This window comes from Muscardinus avellanarius (genome assembly GCF_963383645.1).
Source record: "Muscardinus avellanarius genome assembly, chromosome: 10".
NCBI lineage: Eukaryota > Metazoa > Chordata > Mammalia > Rodentia > Gliridae > Muscardinus > Muscardinus avellanarius.
In genome coordinates, this window is record NC_137796.1 from 910,245 (window position 1) to 928,523 (window position 18,279).

At 62.6% G+C, this 18,279-nt stretch overlaps 1 protein-coding gene across 1 annotated transcript in view; it reads left to right on the forward strand.

Moving 5' to 3' along the window:
* Positions 1-15,268: 15,268 nt before the first annotated feature.
* Positions 15,269-18,279, forward strand: part of CBFA2T3 (CBFA2/RUNX1 partner transcriptional co-repressor 3) — a gene marked incomplete at both ends in the record, with an annotated part of 65,281 nt that continues 62,270 nt past the window's right edge. Inside the window, one exon of the mRNA XM_080702702.1 lies at positions 15,269-15,338. Coding sequence (XP_080558828.1) covers positions 15,269-15,338 — 70 coding nt within the window. The remainder of the gene's footprint in view (positions 15,339-18,279) is intronic.

Genomic DNA, 18,279 nt, shown 5'->3' on the forward strand with positions numbered 1-18,279 from the left:
CTGAGCCCAGGAGACAAGAGCCAGGAGCAGCCGGAGGAAGGAGTTCGACGGCGTGACAAGCTATTGATGGCCACGCTCCTAAACTCCGCGTTTCCACGGCGTTTAAACGCCTGCAAGCGGATTAATAAGGTCTGGGTAATAGCAGCACCGTCTATATTTATTCTATCTGCCATGCCAGTTGGTCAGGCCCTATGAATATTGATGGCGGCAGGGATTGAGGACGGCAGCGCCCGGCTTTATCTCTCCCGTGCAGCGCAGGCTGGCGGGGCCCTTATCAGGCCGGCAGGCTGCTTGCAGCTGCCTCCCGCGGCGCCGCCCCGCCCCCGCCGCCTGCTTTGTAATCAGGGGAGAAGTTGCTGCCTTGATATTTCCATTTTTATCTCTTTTATTTACTTCATTTAATGTCTTTCAGGGAATATTTTCTTTTTCAGTGAGACAGGGCTGTTGGTCGAGTACATCTTTCTGCCATCCCTGTCCCTGACAGGCTGGAGAAAAAGGGGCTGCGAGGTGGGGTCCCCAGCTTGGACCCTCGATCCCTGCCTGCAGCGGGGCTCTTCCCTCCCCTGCTCCTCTCCCCTCCTGCCCACGGCTTGCCATTCCCAGCCCAATCCGCCCGCAGCCAGCTGCCCAGGGCTCTGCTCTGTCCCACCAGGGGCTTGGCCCCAGCCCTGATGGCTGCACCCTTCCTGAGGGAGCCCTGCTCCCCAGGGGCAGGCGGGTCTACCTCTGGGCTCCTTGCCCGCCTGTGTCTCCTCTGAGGCCCCTGATTTCAGGGACAGGCGGTTATCTCCCTTTGACAGAGGAGGAAACTGAGGTTCCGGGAGGTTATCGGCCATTGCCACTTGCTCCTGGCTGGCGACTCGTGACCAGGGAGGAAGGAGGGGCTGTGTGGAGAGGGCTCTTGGGGACAGGTGCATGGGGCTGTGCCCAGCCGGGGCGCAGCGATGGGGGCGTCTACGTGCTCGTGGCGTCCTCTCCCACCAAGGCAGCGTGTGTGAAGCGCAGTTGTCAGGGCCAGCCCACAGGAGGGGCTTCCAGCGCAAGCCCTCAGCTCCCGAGAGACAGCCTGGTTTAGGGTCACTGGTACCCAGGAGAAGCCCCCGTCCCACTCCATGCACCCACGCCCTACGCCCCAGAACCAATGTGATCATATTATATTATTACCATTATTATTAGTACCAGGGATTGAACTCAGAGACATTCTACCTCTGAGCTACATCCCTAGCCCTATTTTATTTTTAATTTTGAAACAGGGCCTTGCTAAGTTGCCGAGGGCCTCAATAAGTTATTGAGGCGGAGCCGGGCATGGTGGCGCACGCTTGTAATCCCAGTGCTTGGGAGGCTGAGACAGGAGGATCATGCAGGTTCGTAGCCAGCCTGAGCTACTTAGTGAGGCTCTCTGCAACTTAGTGAGACCCTGTTTCCAAATAAGTATAAAGTAGGTCTGGGAGTATAGCCCAGAGGTAGAAAAGTCCCTGGGTTCCACCCCCAGTACAAAAAAAAAAAAATGTTATTGAGGCAGGCCTCAAACCTGTGAGCCTCCTGTCTCAGCCTCCCAAGTACTGTGATCACAGGTGGGTGCCACCATGCCTGGTGTGGCATTATTTTTAAAATAAGCTGTTTTCAGGAGAAATGAAGGGTCTTGGCATTAGATCAGGAGTTGGGTGGATCCTAAATCCAGCAGCCCAAGTCCTTAGAAGAGAGGGAGAAAGACGGAGAATTCAGGGAAGGCGGCCAGTGAGGTTAGGACAGAGGCTGGGACGGCAAGGCCACACCACAGGCCACCTGGGCCACCAGGGTGAGGGGAGCTGGAAGACCCTCCCCTGTGCCCTGGAGGCCCTGTGGACACTTGGGCTTCCTGCGTGGGGCCTCAGGACTGCTCAAAGCCCCCAGCGTGTGGTCCTCCGCTCCAGCTCCAGGTGTGGGAGCCCTGCGGCAGGCACGGCAGAGCCCGTCCCCTCCAAACCCTCAGCCGTGAGCCTCCCACAACCACGACTGTTGAGTGCGCAGATGGACCTTGTGGGAAGAGAACTGGGTCTTTTCTATCAAAGGGATAGACTGACTTGGGCTCCATTTTGTACAACGGCCACTGTGGAACCTTACGTGTGCTTGTGGGAAGCGTGGAAGCTAGTGACTGTGCAGTGTATCAGTCAGCTCTGCTGCGGGAACAAACATGCCCAGCCGCGGAGCTTTCGGCCACAAACCTTCCCTTCCCTCTCAGCCAGCGGCAGGCTGGCTGTGGCTGCAGCCCCTGTGGAAGCAGGAGAGTTGCTGGAGAAGAGTCTCGCCCATCCCCCAGCCTCTGTGAAATATGGTAGGTGTCAGCCCCACGGTCCCAAGGACAAGGACACCTGTGGCGAGTCAGATGCCATAGAGAAAGCATGCATGCCCCACAAGGCAAGCTGGGGGGCAAGCCCTGAGGTGGGGTGGGGAGCACCAGCCTGTTCCTGCTGGAGCCGCACTGCCCACCGCCTTGGGAAGCCAGCGCCAGCCTCCGGGCTCCAAGCAGGCTGGAGGCCAGGTGAGGAGGAAGGAGAGGTGTCTAGGCGAAGGGACTGTGGGCAGGGCTGGGAGAATGGAAGTGCAGCAGCTGGGGGCAGAGACGGGCACTGGCCCTTGGCGTTTCAACCCCCTCCGCCCTTCCATAGCCTGGGTGGGCACTGCCACGGGGAGGAGGAAGGCTAGTGGCTTGGTGGAACCTGCAGGTCCTAGACCAGGTGGCGGGTGAGCCTGGCACTGCCTGGGGCCTGGAGCCTTCGCCCCGCGTGTGGCCACAGGCACATCCCAGCCCACCCTGCCAGGGTGCCCCTCTTGCCCTGCCTGTGCACAGCCTGGTGAGCTGCCAGGCCGACCAGCTGGGCGCCAGATGCTGGGGTGGGGGCAGCTGCCTATCTGCCTCCTCCCCCAGGCGGCGCCTATTTTTAGAGCCAAAGCCTCAGCGTTAGGCCCTGGGGTGCTGAGAGTTGGGGTGGGCAGGGCACCTGTCAGCAGGGGCCCAGGGCTGGAGAGAGTGTGGCCGAGAAGGGCTCGGCCTTCCGCCGGGGCGCCCGTGGTAACTCCTTCCTTCCCCTGAGCCTGGCCTCGCTCACCTTTCTGCCCCTCTGCTCTCTGGGAGCTCTGGCCTCGGGCTCCTGGGGCACCCCACCCTTTGATGCTCACCCCAAAACCTTGAGCTCAAGCCATGGCCTTCCCTACCTCCCACAACCCCAGTACCAGGGCGGGAGCAGCACTGTCTGACTGCCCTGCAGATCCCTGACCAGGGTTCCTTCGGCTGGCGCGGCCCGTGACTTGGGTCGTCTGAACCCTACGCAGCCACCAGTGGGTCGTGTGGCTCCTCTGCAGCCCCCAGGCCTGCTTCAGCTCCGGTCCAGGCTGCCAGAGGCTCCCTCACCCGGCTTTCATGGTGGGTAGCAGCGAGGCCGGCCCAGCTCGCCGCCGTGGCCGTGGTGGTCCTCCTCTGGGGGTAGCCTCAGCCCCCCAGCTCACATGCGATCACACTGACTGCCCCTCCAGCTGCACTGGCCTGGAGCCCCAAGCCCCGGCAGCCGCCTTGCCGGGCCTGGGCCACTCTCTCTCCTTTAAGCCGGAGGGAAAGAGCTGTTTTCTTCTTCCCAGGACCTGTGGCTGGGCGGGTCACAGCAGCTCCCGGGCACGGGGCCTGCGCAGTAGCGAGCACCTGCGTCTTGCCAGGGCTGCACTTCCTGGGGCTCACGGTGGCATCAAGGGCGTGTGACCACCTGGACGCCCAACGGCTCAGGTCCCGGGTGCACCCAGCACTCTAGGTTGGTGCTGGGTGAAGACCTGAGTGGGATGGATGTCACTAGAGGGTGGAGGGACCGTGCACAGCAATGATTCCCGGGGGGTGTTGGTTGTCCGGGCCAGTTAAGGAGACCCCTCTGCACACAGGAAAGAGCATCTGTGCCCTCCAGCCCCACTGCTAAGAAGAGAGCGCGCTGCCTAGAGGGCTTTGGGACGCACACGTACATCTGTCGCGCGCCAGGTACGCGCAGACTTGTGTGCGTGGGGAGGGCTCCCCGGGGCCCCGGCTGCGGGTGAGCAGGCGGTGGGTAGGTCAGTCACAGAGCTCTAGTGGCCTTGGTGCCCTCACAGACCACCGTGGGCCTTCCTGGGCACCTCTGCAGGGCGGCGGCACCTGGTGACCCCTTCTGAGTCCTGGTGCGCCCCCCGACGGCAGCCCTACCTGCATCTCTGAAGGCAGCGCAGCCGCAAGGGCCTCCTGCAGCTCCAGGCCCACAGAGCTCAGGCCCCCGCGGTGTCCGATAAGGTAGAGAAAACACCCCACCCGCGCAGGACCCCTCTAGCGCGGCCTGGAGGGGCAGCTGTGCCCAGGAGGGCCGCCTGTAGGAGCCGCCTGAGTGGCAGCCCAGGCTGGTAACCGCAGCGCGATCCGCAGGGGCACTCGATAAACAGGGCTTTGGCTCAGGCTGCGACCCCTATTATAGGTGGAGGAGAGCAGGCTGCTTCTGGACCTTCAGCCCAGCCACTGGCGTGAGACTAGTAAGAGGGGCTTCCAGGCAGGGAGCCAGGGGGACGGCCGGGCGCAGCTGACCCTGCACAGCCTGCGCCTGGGTGGGCTGGGCAAAGCCCCACGGCACGGGCTCTAGGGGCGGGGGAGACAATGCCCCTCGCCAGGCTGGGGCTGGGAAACTCAAGACATGGCTGGAAGTGGGCCCAGTGGAGCCCCTGCAAGTTCACGTGCTGAGGCCCAGCCACTGGTCAGGTAATCTTATTACAGGAGGCCAGAGGGTGGGCCCCAATCCTGAGGCTGGTTCCCTAGAAAATGGGGACATTTGGACACAGATACAGGAAGGCCATCTAAGGGCAGAGGCAGAGACCAGGGTGCGGAGCCTGAGAGCCCGGACCCCCGAGACGGCCACACCTCACCAGAGGCCGAGTGAGCGGGCTGGATTCCCACAGCCCGAGGAGCCGCCTCTCCCCACCTCGGTGTTGAGCTCTGCGTTCCTGACCCCGAGGCTCAACCCCTGCTGTCCAACAGCCTGCCTGTGGAGCTGTGGGACACACGGCTGCTCCATCTGCGGCCCGGGGAGGGGCTGGGGAGGCCGGCCTTCGGGAGCAGCTCAGCTACTAGACAGGCTGGGCACACACTTGGGAGTCCCCGCTGGAGCTGCCCCACCAGGCCCACCCAGCCCCTTGCACTCTGGGCCATGTTGGTCGGGGACCTGTCAGTGGACATGAACCCTCTTGCAGGGCTTTCTGTTGTTTTTCTGGGGATGGAAACCAGTGCACTCTATCTCCGAGCCAAACCCAGCCCTAGTTTTTCATTCTATTTATTTATTTATTTATTTATTTAGCGGATCTAGGGATGGAACCCAGAGGCATCGACTCCAAGCTACACCCCCTGCCCTATCTTTTATTCTTTATTTTGAAACAGGGTCTCATTAAGTTGCAAAGAGCCTTACTAAGTAGCTGAGGCTGTCCTCTAACCGTGATCCTCCAGAATGCTGGGATTACAAGCATGTGCCACCACGCCTGGCTCATATTTTTATTTTGAAACAGGGTCTCATTAAGTTGCAGAGGGCCTCACTAAGTTGCTGAGGCTGGCCTCAAACCTGTAATCCTCCTGTCTCAGCCTCCCAAGTACTGGGATTACATGTGCACCAACATGCCCAGCTGCATTGTTTTTTATATTATGGTAAAATACAGGTAACTTAAGATTTACCACTGGTAGTTGGGCATGGTGGTGCACGTGAAGATTCAAGCAATGCAGTGAAAATTAGCAACCTGCAAGACCCTGTTTCAAAACAAAAAATAAAAAGGGCTGAGGTGCATCTCAGAGGTAGAATGCCCCGGGTCCAATCTCCAGTAACACACACACACACTCACACACACACACACACACACACACACACACACACACACTCACACACACACACACTCACACACACACATACATACATACTCACAGACACACACACACACACTCACACACATACACACTCACACACACTCACCCATTGGTGATGTGTAATACACCTAGGATGCACAACCCTGGCCTCCATTCCAGAATTTTCCATCACTGCAGGGGGCAGCTCTGCCCAGGCCGGCGCCTGCCCACACACCAGCCCGGCTCCTCACACCCCTGGGTCCACCCGCCTCTGTGGACACTGCACATCGGCGGGTCATAGCACATGGTATCTTATATTGGGCATGTTTTATGAACAGCTCCTCCTACCTACCTTCCTTCCTTCTTTTCTTTTCTTTTCTTTTCTTTTTTTTTTTTTTTTTTTTTTTAAGTACTGGGGATTGAACCCAGGAGCATTGTAGCTCTGAGTCATACTGCTAACCCTTTCTTATTTTTATTTTGAAACAGGGTCTCACTAAGTTGCTGAGGGCCTTGCTAAATTGTTGAGGCTGGCCTTGAAACTCTAATTCTCCTGTTTCTGCCTCACAATTACTGGGATTACAGGTGTATGTCACCATGCCTGGCACAAATGACATTTTCTCTTTCTTTCTTTCTTTCTTTCTTTCTTTCTTTCTTTCTTTCTTTTTTTTTTTTTTGTGGTATCAGGAACCCAGGGGCATTCTACCTTCAAGCTCCGCCTCCCGCCCTATTTTTTATTCTTTATTTTGAAACAGGGTCTCACTGAGTTGCAGAGGGCCTCATAAGTGGCCGGGGCTGGCTGCAAACCTGTAATCCTCCTATCTCAGCCTCAAGTACTGGGATTACAAGTATGTGCCACCACATCTGGCGGACATTTTCTTAACGGAGTAGAGTAAAATGAAAAATAGGGGATGGGGAAGCCCCAGCCCCAGCCCACCCCGGCCGTCTGCAGGGCGCCTCAGCTGGGCTCTCGGGCCCTGTGGCAAGAGGAGGCTTCTCCACTCCTGCCCTGCACCGCGCTGACACCGGCGCCACCCTGCAAGTCTTGCACCACCGCCAGGTGTCCCACACTTCCACTCAATTCTGACACTCTTGCCTGGGGGTCGCACAGACCCCGCAGGCCCAGGCTCAGGCCCACCAGACACCCCACCTTGGATCCAGGGTGCGTCCAGCCTCCTGCGGTGGCCAACCCCCGGGAGCCGGGGTCCCCAGCCCTGCTTACACACAGATCAAGGAGGCACCCGAGTTCATCCGTGCCGTGTGGAGACAGCGGAGGGGGTGCACAGGGAGGCTTGGGATAGCCTGGCACGGGCACCTCGTCCCCGTGGGGTGGGCACGTCCCTCCTGGCATGTGGAGCCCCTTCTTTTTTATTGGTACAAAGACTGAACCCAGGGGCGTTCTACCTCTGAGCAACACCCCTCAGCCCTTTTTAATTTTGAAACAGGGGCTCACTAAGTTGCTGAGAGCCTTGTTAAATTGCTGAGGCTGTCCCTGAACCTGTGGTCCTCCTGTCTCAGCCTCCCAAGTGCTGGGCTACAGGTGGGCACCCGCGCCCCACTCTGAGCCTCTGGTAGGGGTCGCGTGGAGGCCCGTCACGTAAGGGTTGCTTCCTAACTCCCAGCCTCTGGTCCCAGGCTACTCTTGCCAGCCACCAGCCCCCTTCAGTAGCCCGGGACCCGGAGCACCCTCTAAAACACACATACTCCAGTCAAATTACGTCACAGTTCATAACAGTGGAAACCCCAGGCAGACACGCAGGGGTGGATAAATCGGCAAGGTGGCTTTCTAGAAGAGAATATTATGTGGATAAAAATGAAGTTACATGCCACCAGGCATGGATCAGAACTCCTGGAAGGAGGAGGCAGAGGGTGCCCAGCCCTGGTCACGGAGAACGCTGACCCCGGCAGGGAGGGCGGCACAGAGGGGCTCAGAGCAAGCCGCTGCGGTGTCCCCGCGTGAGCCGCGGCTCTGGGGAGACAAAGGAGGCCGGCACCACGCGCGGCCGCGGAGCACGGGCCCCGAGCTTCGCGGGAACATGGGGTCTCACCTGGCCTGTGTTTGGGCAAGGCTGGCCCCCGGCTTCCCACCTCAGCCGCATCCTCAGATCCCACCACTGACCCGGCCACTGTCTCCTCAGCGAGGGGCCCTGCTTCCTCTCCTTCCTCTTCACCTTTTAATTCAAAACCAACAAAGCTGTTCCATACACAAGACACAGGCAATCCTATCAAGTTAGTCCTAGCCACATGTCTGAGCAAAGACCAGAAGGTCAGGGCGCTGGCCGCGTGGTCCCGGGGAGCGTGTTCCAGGAGGGAGGCAGGCAGGTGTGAAGGCCCTGGGGTGGCGAGGCCCAGCATGCCAGACTGCTGTCTGTCTCCATCTGGAGCCACAGCCCAAGGCCGGGCTCAAGTAGGGCATCTGGGCAGAGTGGGCCCACTGGACCGTGGTCCCTGCCTCCTAGCAGGTGGGCGCGGCTGCCTGCGGCCTGCCCTCCAGCCCCTCCAAGAAGCTCCTGGGTCCAGGAGGGGCCCAGGCACGGGGAGCAGGGGCTCAGGCAGCAGGTGCCGCTTCTAACAGCCTCGACTGGCTGCTCGTCGCCTCCAATGCACAGTACATCTGTGCCATCAGTTGGCCGACAGATGGCCCCGGCTTAGTATTTTGGGATTCGGTTAGGCTTGTGGGCTGATGTGAACCGCTTCAGAGCGCAGGTGTGAGAGTAACGCAGCCCTGCGGGGGCAGGGGCGGCACACAGGAGGGGGCGCGGGGCCTGGGGACGCCGGGGGCTCCCCCCAGCTGGGGGGCATCCCTAGGTGCGGGGACCTGGCTTTGCCCTGGGGGTTGGCTGTGGATGGAGGCAGGAGCTTCTTGCAAGGTGCCCAATGCCGTGGCCCCATTTATCCTGGCAGTGACGGGGCTGGGCTGGGCCTGGGAGATAAACTGGAGAGGCAGAGGCCAGCCAGATGGCGGTGCCTCGCGGATTCTCCCACCAGCAACTGTTCCTGTCGCTTAATCACGTCTCAGGCAGGAAAGCTCCCACCCCACGCCCAGTATCTCTCCGGCCACCTTTGAGGCCAGCCTGGGGAAGTTCCCAGGAAGCAGATAACGGGCGGATATGGAGGCATCTCGAACTCCAGACAGTGCCGGCCATTGTGCGGGGTGGGAGCCCGAGAGGGTGCTCCCGCTCCCGTGGCCAAGGTCGCCCGGCCAGCAGCCCCAGCGCGGTCCCTGGCTCTCCTGCACGCAGAGCTCCACAGAGCAGCTGCTTCCACTCACAACACCCAGTCTCCCCATCCAATAGCGGGGAAACTGAGGCCTGGGGGGTCAGGGATCAGCCCCAAATCACAGACACAGCTGGTTGGTGCGAAGCTGTTTGCAGCATGGGCTTGGGCTTCCCTCCCCAGCCGAGGCGCCTGCGAGGCCCCCCACCTGTGCCTTTCCTGGCCTGTGCCACGGGAGCCACGATCGCCGCCGCCTGGGCCTCGCGGCGCCCGCTGTGGCGTGGGTTTTCAGTCGGGGAAATGAGCTTCTGCCCTGGAGAGCTGGAGTCGGCCTGGAAGGAGCTTCACACATGGCTGCCCATGTGGTCAGGTCACGCCTGCAGATGGCTTCAGCTTGGTCCTTCCTTCTATGAGTGTGTACTGAGCACCTAGTACCCACCTGTGTGGTCGAAGACTCTGTGGGGTCACTTTGTGCTAAAAGTGAGAAAAGGTATTCCAGGCTAGTGACAAAATCTCGGCTTTTGGGATCTTCCTGTGTGCTGGGCCGCGGGCACCTGCACAGTACACCAGTAACCCCCCAGCTGCCCGGGAAGGTCCAGCCTGGGCTCCCGGCGCTGCCAGGAGGAGACACTGGGGCCTGTCTCCCACTCGTCCCAGTAGGCGGTGGCCAGGATGGGCACCCAGGGAGAGAACGTTTGCAGGGAACCCCTGGGGCCTCTGGAGGCCCCACGGCTCCCTCCCAGTCCTCCACCTCCTCTGAGTCCTCCCCAGCCCCAGTGCTCCTCCATTCCACTCACAGGGGCCACTTGGGACCTTCCCAGCCTTCCCGACAGCGAGACGCAGACCTGCCACCTTTTAGCCAGTAACTGGAAGGTAAGATCAGCCCAGAAGTTTTGGGAAAGGTTTTCCTCCCTGGCTCCTCTTCTTCCTTGCCTGGATGCAGTGGTCATAAGTTGAAAACACTGCAGCCATCTTAGAATCGTGAGGCAGCGAGCCGGCTGGCAGGATCCCACCCAGAGCATGGGAGAGAGCGTGGGTAGAAAGGGCCAGGGTTCCGGAAGCCGTCACCGACTCCGGGCCCCGCATCCGGAACCACAGACAAGTCACTGCAAACCTCTCCTTAGCCTGTGCAGAGGGAGCCTGAAGGAGCAGGCTCCAGCTCTGTGGCTCTAGAGGAGGGGCTGGAGCTGGGCTGCGAGGGAAGGCACAGGATGCCCGTGTACTTTTGAGGGGCCAGGATTTCTTTGAGGATGGGTGTGAGCTTGCTATGGTGCTGGGATGGAATGGGCCTCCAGCATGCTGGGCAAGAGCCCTGAGCCGATCTGATCTGCCCAGGGAGGCTGTGATTGGGGGTCCCTCATAGGTCCAGCTGAGTCCCACCCAGCCCAGCGGAGCAGCCCAGGATGGCCGAACCTGCTGTCTGCCTCTCCTGGGGTGCGAGACGCTTCTCCAGGTCTGTTAAGGAGGTTCCTTTGGTGGGAGGACCAGAGACAAGAACTCGGAGGTTTGGAAGAAGTCAGCTTGCCGCGCAGGGCCACAGGTGGGCACCTGGTCCTTCCCCCTCTCTGCCTCACCCCAGCCAGGGCTGGAGCCCAGAGCGAGGAAAGAAGGCCCCTGCCTCTGGGCACGCCCTCCTGGGCTGGGCCCACAGCCCTGGCTCCTGTACCCTCCCCATCCTTGCGGCCAGGCACAGGCAGGGTGTCACCCCCTGGCAGAAGGGCAAGGCCAGGACCCAGACACCTGGGCAGGGAACCAGCGCCCAGCGGCAGGCAGAGGCCCAGCCTGGCGCGTGCCCGTCCTCCAGGTCCCAACGGGAAGACAGAGCTGCTCCAGGAGCCATCTGGCCCAGATGCCCGCTTCCCAGAGCCGCTCCGTGGAGGCCTCGTCTCCCAGCTGCTCTCGCTGCTGAAAATATTTACATCCCAATATGCCCAGTGTGCTGTTCCCGCCTCAAGCCAACAGTCGTCCGGCCACCTGGGAGGCGCAGCGCCTGGTTGAGGGAGGGTCTCGTGTCTGGGGGCTGCTGGGATTTTGGTGGCTCAGCGGCAGCTCTGAGGCCTAGCGAGCCAGGGCCCAGTATTGGCTGGACCATGGTGTGGCCCTCCTGCCCCGGGACCTTTGTGCCAGCCACAGCCTTGCCCCCAGCCGCTCCCCACAGAGCCAGGAGGCCCCGCTCCAGCTGCTGTGGCCCCTGAATCCCGCCCTGCCCTTGGCCCTCCTCAATCTGCAGATGTCTCCTATCGCTTCGTCCCTGGATTGTTGACTGTCTCTCTGGTGATGTCAGACCCCTTGGAGCAGAGGCCGTGCCCCCACAGAGAATGTGCCTGAGGGGCTCTACCCAATGCCTGGCTCAGGCACACGATGCCCAGGTGGACCCAGCTCCTGCCTCCTGGGCTCAGGATGTGGGTCAGACGGCGGGCGGCCCTGGGCCCTGAGTCAGAGAGAAAGCAGGTGCTAGGAGCCCCACCCTGTGAAGGGAAAGTGACCTGGGGAGGGCCCCCCTGCAGCAGGGTAGCACCCTGAGGATGCTGCCCAGGGCGGCTCCCCGGGCCGCTGGAGCATGCAGTCGGACGCCCCTTTGGGAGTCCCAGTTTCCTGTTCTACAGAAAGGGCCGAAGGGCCAGTGTTGGTGCCGGGTGGGGGAGGGACAGACGGGGGTGGGGGGCGAGGGCGTGGTGCCGGGAAGTCAGGGTCACAGTCAGGATGTGATTCCCAGCCCCCCACACAGCTGGGCACCCAGGGAAAGTTGCTCAACCTCTCTGCACCTGCGCGAGGCTTAGAGCTGTCGTCCTGTCTCCATTGCCCAGGGCTCAGCGAGCGGCAGGGCTGCCATGTCTCCCACCCTGAGCCCCAGCCTGGCATCTGTCCCAGCGCCCAGTTCTGCCCATGGTCTCCTGAGCACCCAGTGCATGGACTGCATCGGAGTGTGACCTGGGGTCTGGCTGCGGCCTTGTGGGGCCACCGGAGGCTCCTGGGGCCTGGGGTGGGGTGACGGGTGTGGAGAGGTGTGCAGGAGAGCAGTTCCACATTGGAGCACAGGGCACTCAGACAGGATGAGAAAAAAATCACAGCTGGTCCATCACCTCTGCCCGAACTTTAACCATGAACACTGGCACCAGCCTAGGGGAGCGGCTGTGCCCGTGACGCCGACACCCAGCACTGCCCACGCTGTCAGAGGAGCCCAGCATCGGGCGCTGTGGGGTGACCTGCCTGCAGCTTACTGTCCAGCACCTGGGAATGTGCTTGAAAAGGAAGCGGGTCCCCATCAGAACCCTCCACGTCTGTATGTGTGGGGGGTGGGGGTACTGGGGATGGAGCCCAGGGGCATTCTACCTCCAGGCGACATTCCCAGCCCTATTTTTTATTCTTTATTTTGAAACAGGGTCTCACTGAGTTGCAGAGGGCCTCACTAAGTAGCTGAGGCTGCCCATGAACCATGATCCTCTGGTCTCAGCCTCCTGTATGCTGGGATTACATGCGTGCCCACCGCGCCCGGCCCCCAATCTTGACGTCTGCCCTTTCATAAATGGGCTTCCTTTGCAGTTTGTGAACCTACTTGTGTTCTCAAGAGCATCACTGAGCAGGGCCCGGCTAGATGCCCAGGGCAAGGACTCAGATTCCAGCCTGGCTTCCCTGGGGTCGCTGCAGCCGGAGCCCCGGGTGCACAGTTTTCCTGTCGCCCCCTGACTGGACACAGCTCATCCGGACCAGGGGTGGAGGCTTGGCCACAGGGTTTGAACGTGCTGCTGACCTTCTCCAGGGCAGCCCAGGGCTTCTGCTCCTCTGTTGGGGCCATGGAACTGGGACGCCAGCCCACGGGGCCTGGGCTTCCTTGGCAAAGCAGGCTGGTGTGAGACCTGCATAGACCATTCCATCCATCCATCCATCCATCCATCCATCCATCCATCCATGCACTCATCTGTCCATCTGTCCATCCATCTACTCACCTGGCAGTCTTGGTGGGGAGGGGTTCCACCTGCTAGAGAGGAGGAAAAGTGAGGCTAATCCCTAGCTCAGCTCACGTCACCTCCCACACCCCGCTCATCCTGCAGCTTCCCAAAGCCACGAGGGGAGCCGGCAGGGCGCCTGGGAACCCCGCCTCCCCAGCCCAGCCGCAGCCCCAGGGCCCAGCTAGGGGCTTAAGGCTGATGTCTCCTGTGTTCCCCAGGGGCAGGAACTAGCTGTCTTGGGCACCGCCAACCCCAGCACGCCCCCACAGGTGTCGGTAGGGAGGGCGGCGCAGCAGGCAGGCGGGAGGAGCACAGGCAGGGCACTGGAGGCAGCGGTGGCCTCGGCCCTCCCTCCGGTGCCAGCAGACACTTCCTCCCCAGCTCCTTATCTCCGAAAGCCACAGCCAACGTCTGCTTCCCGCAAACACCAACTGCCCCGCGGGCCAGGAGTGGGGAGCGGGGAGCGGACCAGGTGCTGGGGCCTTGGCTGCAACTTCTCCTCTTTCCACCGCCCCTGTTGGCCCGCTGCTGGGAAGGGCAAGAGGAGGAGGCAGGGGGCACTGGGGTCTCCTGGGGGGGGGGGCTGCAGGTGCCAGCAAGGACATCTGCTTGGGTGGCGGGGCGCCCCTCCTTTAGGCCCCACCCAGGGCCCCTTGTTCCCGCCTCCCCTCAAGCCCCTCACTCCCGGGACCCAGGACCCCTCCACTCGCCAGGGTGAAGTGTCAGCAGAGATGGTGGTGGGATGTGGGCACAATCTGGCTGCCCGTGGCATTGGCCCTGCACCCTATTGCCTCTGCAGAGACCCCAGGACCTGGGGCATCAGGGGCGCTGCCCTGGGGAGGAGGAAATCAAGGCAGCTAGGCCCCTCCGGACCACCCCGCGTCCCACCAGGGCCAGAGCTCAGAGACCCAGGGATCAGGTGCGGGCACTTTCTCCCTCCACCCCCGATGCTGAGCCACCTAGCCAGCAGGTGGGGGCAGGGGAGGCCCTGCAGCCAGGAAGTCTTCTGAACAAACACGGCTTGACATAGCCATGGCTCACACCTGAACATGCGGCTCCTCCACGGCCACCTGCAGGACCCCAGCACCACGTGCAGGCTGCCTGCGGAGACCCGGGAGATGAGCAGCTGGATGTGTGCGGCTGAGCGCCCTGGCTCACACAGATCAAATCCCAACAGCAGAGACCTCAGGCCTGAGCCCTGCCTCACGCACACTACCTACTGCGGAGCCAGGCCGCACATGCCCCTTCCCGGAGGCACCTGGAGCCCCAGCTACTGACTGGGGTCACTGCCTGTACTTTCTCCTAGCCCCACGATGCGCCTCTCCCCCACAGGACACCCACTGGGGAGGGGCCCAGGCCCCCCATGCTGGAATCCAACATGCCCAGGACCCTGGGGCGACCTCAGGAATCACACTGGGGGTGGAGCGGCCTCCCTAGAAAATTCTGGGCCATGGAGTCACCCCTGGGTGTGGACGGGACTCCAATTGTGTGTGAGGTAAGCACAGAGAGGTGTATCTGACCGCCTGGCAGGAGGTTCCTGGAGGGCAGGCAGGCCCACCGGCAGCAGACAGCCCCCTGAGCCACGTGGTGGGAGGCTGGCCACAGCTCCCCAGGATTCCCCCTGAGATCTGCCCTCTAGGGCATACCGGTCCACAGAGCCCTCGGCCGGGGATGGACCCAAAGGGCAGTCTGGTTGCAGCAGGCGGGCCAGAATTGAAGCCTCTGTGGGTGGGAGGTGGAAGCCTGGGGCCAGGGTGGATGTGGTCTCTGCTGCTGACCCCGCCAGCGCCACATGGCTGCTCGCCTTGGGCTGCCAGGAGGGGCAGAAGGAAGTTGTTGGAAAGACAAACCGGAACGGCCGAGAGAGGCAGGCGGCAGGGCCCCAGATGGTTCCTGCTGGAGAGCCCGGTGCAGCTGCAGGCCCCCGGCCTGCCACACTATCACAGCCACACAGCCGGCTGCCGCGCCCTGGCAGGATGCAGGCGGCCCTCCCCCAGCCGGTCCCCAAGCCCGCCCCGTCACATGAGCCCCTGTGGCCTCCTGCCCCTTCCCCAGGGCCGCAACCCCAGCCTGCAGGCAGAGGCACCAGAAGGGCCTGGAGCTTCTGAGGAGGAGGCCCAGGCTTTAGGGTACTGGCCGCCTGCCCCCTCTGCCCCTCCAGAGCAAACTGGTCAGGAAGGCTTTGGGAGAGGCCTGCTCCGTGCCTGGCCTAGGACGTCTGCAGCTCAGCCTCAGCTCCATGTCCAGAGCATCGCCCATGCCTGATGGGGCCCCGGCATCAGCACCCCGGGGTCCCAGGAAGGGCCCAGGTGAGAACTGGGTGGGGCTGGGGGAGGGCAGAGGGAGCTGAGCAGGTGGGGGAGGTGCGCCTGCCAGCGGCCACCTGCCTGCCCAGCCTTGCTGACGCTGTGTGGACCCACCTCAAACATCAACACAGCCCTGCAGCCCCGTCCTGCACAGCTGGGGCAGGTGGCCCCGCGAGGCCAGGCAGGTGCCAGGTCTGCGTCCTGGCCCCACCCAGGGCAGATGCTGGCCTGGAGTGGGGGGAGGCGGCTGGCTTCCACGGTGAGGGCTGTGGCTAGAAGCTGGGGGCTCAGAGCCTCCCCCTCAGGATACCCCAAGGTCGGGAGAGGAAACAGAGGCCAGAGGAGAAGACGCCGGCTGGGGTCCCTGTGATCCAGGGTCCGGTTGGGGGAGCGGCTGGCCTGGGGAGAAGCCACAGCAGGTGGCCAGCTTCCTCTGCCGCCCTCCAACCCCAGCCTGTGAGTCTCCAGGTCCCCTGGAGGGCCCCGCCAGGCCTGGAGCTCAAGGGTGTGGGCAGGCAGCCTGTTCCCAGGCCACGGCCACGTGGCCACACTCCAAGCAGCCTTTGGAGCCCTCCGGAGCCCACAGTCCGAGCCCCACAGCATCTGGCTGTGCCCCCACTCAGTCCGGCGTGGGGCTCCAGGGCGTCCTCTGCACAGTACCTGCTCCCTGAGTGGGTGCCCACGCTCCAGGAGCCACCAGGTGCACACTGCCCAGCCCAGCAGCTGCCCACTCCTGGGCTTCTCCAGGCCCCAGGCGGGCGACTGAAGGTGCCTGTGAGGGGTGCCCCCTGTGGCCCCCGCCCAGTTTGCCCGGGCCAGGTCCTTGCTCACATGGGCACCAGGCTCCTCCCGTGTCAGCACCCTGCTCAGGGGGTGCGGGTGGCTGCGTGAAGGCGAGGAGGGGGCGAAGTGGCTCTGAGGTGTTTGGCTTGGATGGCGCTGACCTGGAGGTCAGGCCAGGAGGAGGCTTGAGCTAGCGCCCCCGTGCTGCCCGCCTCGGTGGATGTGCCCGGCGTAATGTCCCCAAGGACCTGTGTGCACCCGGGGGATTCCCCAAGCACCCTGCTGGGGGGCAAGTGTGGGGGCCTGTGGTTCCAGAAATCAGCACCAGGGGCAGCATGGAGCTGGGCTGTGCTGGAGGGGCTGGGGGGTGAAAACCGTGAGGCCCGTAAACAGGCCACGGGGAGAGATGACTTTCAGGGCAGGTGCGCTTTCCGGGTCAGTGCAGTGGGTGGTCGAGGTCAGCAGTGGCCGGAGGGCATCTGTTGGGAGTGTGGTCCTCGAGGGCCACAGGCAGCGGGTGGGTGGACGGCAAGGACGAGGCCGCCACCTCTGCCAGTGTCTGGAACGGGCAGACCTCTGCCAGTGTCTGGAACGGGCAGTCAGCAGGACGTGGGCTAGGCTGGCCCAGTGGGCCCGGGGCAGCCACGAAGCCCGGAGTGCGGCGGGCACGGGGAGCCTGTTCAGAGGTGCACTGGCGCACTCACGGGCTCAGATTTATTAGGCTCCTACTGGTATGGTAGAAGCCAGCGGATGCATCAGGAAGGTGACCTGCCTCCCCCAGGAGTAAGGGGAGGGGCAGCCATGGGGACTGCAAGCCCCTTGCGGATGGTGCGGCTGACATTGCAGGCAGGAGGGGCCGCTGTGGAGGTGGCCATGGCTTCAAGCCCTGCATGGAGAAAACTGAGTCAGGCCTGCCGTGTTCACTGAGGGGGGCAAGGAGTGTCGGCCGAAGCACGACTGAGAGGCAGCGTCTGCCCCTGAAGGAGCCGGGGTGGGGAGCGGCGGGGAGGGCAAGCGGCTGACGGCGCCCCATGTGCGTCGCTGACCCCCCTCTGCACCAGGCACCCACCACCCTCCACCAGGACGGCCGCTGAGCGCCTGCTGCTCTCCGGAGCGCCTTTCCCCTGTGGACGGATTGCTTGGGGTCCACGAAGCAGCAAAGTGCAGTTGCCCTCTGAGTCCTGGGCTTCCTGCACAGGGCTTCGACCAAGCTCAGACAGAAGGCGTCTGGAAGCACGCGTGCCCACGCACTCTCCCCTCTGGTGGCTTTTGCTAAAGCACAGAGCGCAACACTGTTTGTGCTGCGTTTCCAATGCGTGAGGCATGGTGTGTGACCTTGGAGATTTGAGTATACAGGGGGCGTGTGCATGTAGCATGGAGACCCTAGGCCATGTTGTGAGGAGCTGGACCATCTCAGGCAGAGGGACCTGGGGCCGATCCCCTGCAGGTACCAAGGGACGATGGTACCCCAAACTGCAGGCCAGGTCTGAAGTCAAAGTGTGGGCGCCGCAGGGCGCCGAGGCTCTGGGAGGCTCCTGCCAGCCGCTTCTGGCTCTGGCGGCTACAGGCGTCCTTGGCTTGCGGCCACATCCCTTCAGCCTCTGCTTCGTCTGCGCACAGTCTTCTGTTCTAAGAGGACACTGGTCACTGCATTCGGGCCAGCAGGACCAGGAGGCTGCTGGGGGTGAGCTCATGGAAAGCCCGTGTGCTCAGCCCGGCGTCCATGTCACTGGCTATCAGGAACGGCTGCACTGTGGACGCTGCGGTTCCCAGGCTCCCAGATGAGGAGGTGGGCGCGTGCGGCCGCGCCTGTGTCTGACATGAGGGGTTCCAGGGACCAAAGGGACCTGCAAGGGGCGAGACAGTGACCTCCGACAGGTCTGCTCAGGGCACCTCCACAGCCCGAGACCCTCCCGTCCCGCCTCCTCCCTCCGCCCTCCCCCCTGGGCCACATGGTGTCAGGGTCTCCCACATCGGGGCTCGTAGCCCAGGGCCGGCCAGGCCCCGAGAGCCACTGTTTCTGGAAGATCCTGAAGCCTCAGGGGCTCCCAGGGGCTCCCAGCAGGCTTCCCGCCTTCCCTGTGGGGTGGACACGGGGCCTGGCAACTAAAATGAGGCTGACCATTGGGTGGCTGGGGTGGGTAGGAGGCCGGCCCGAGCC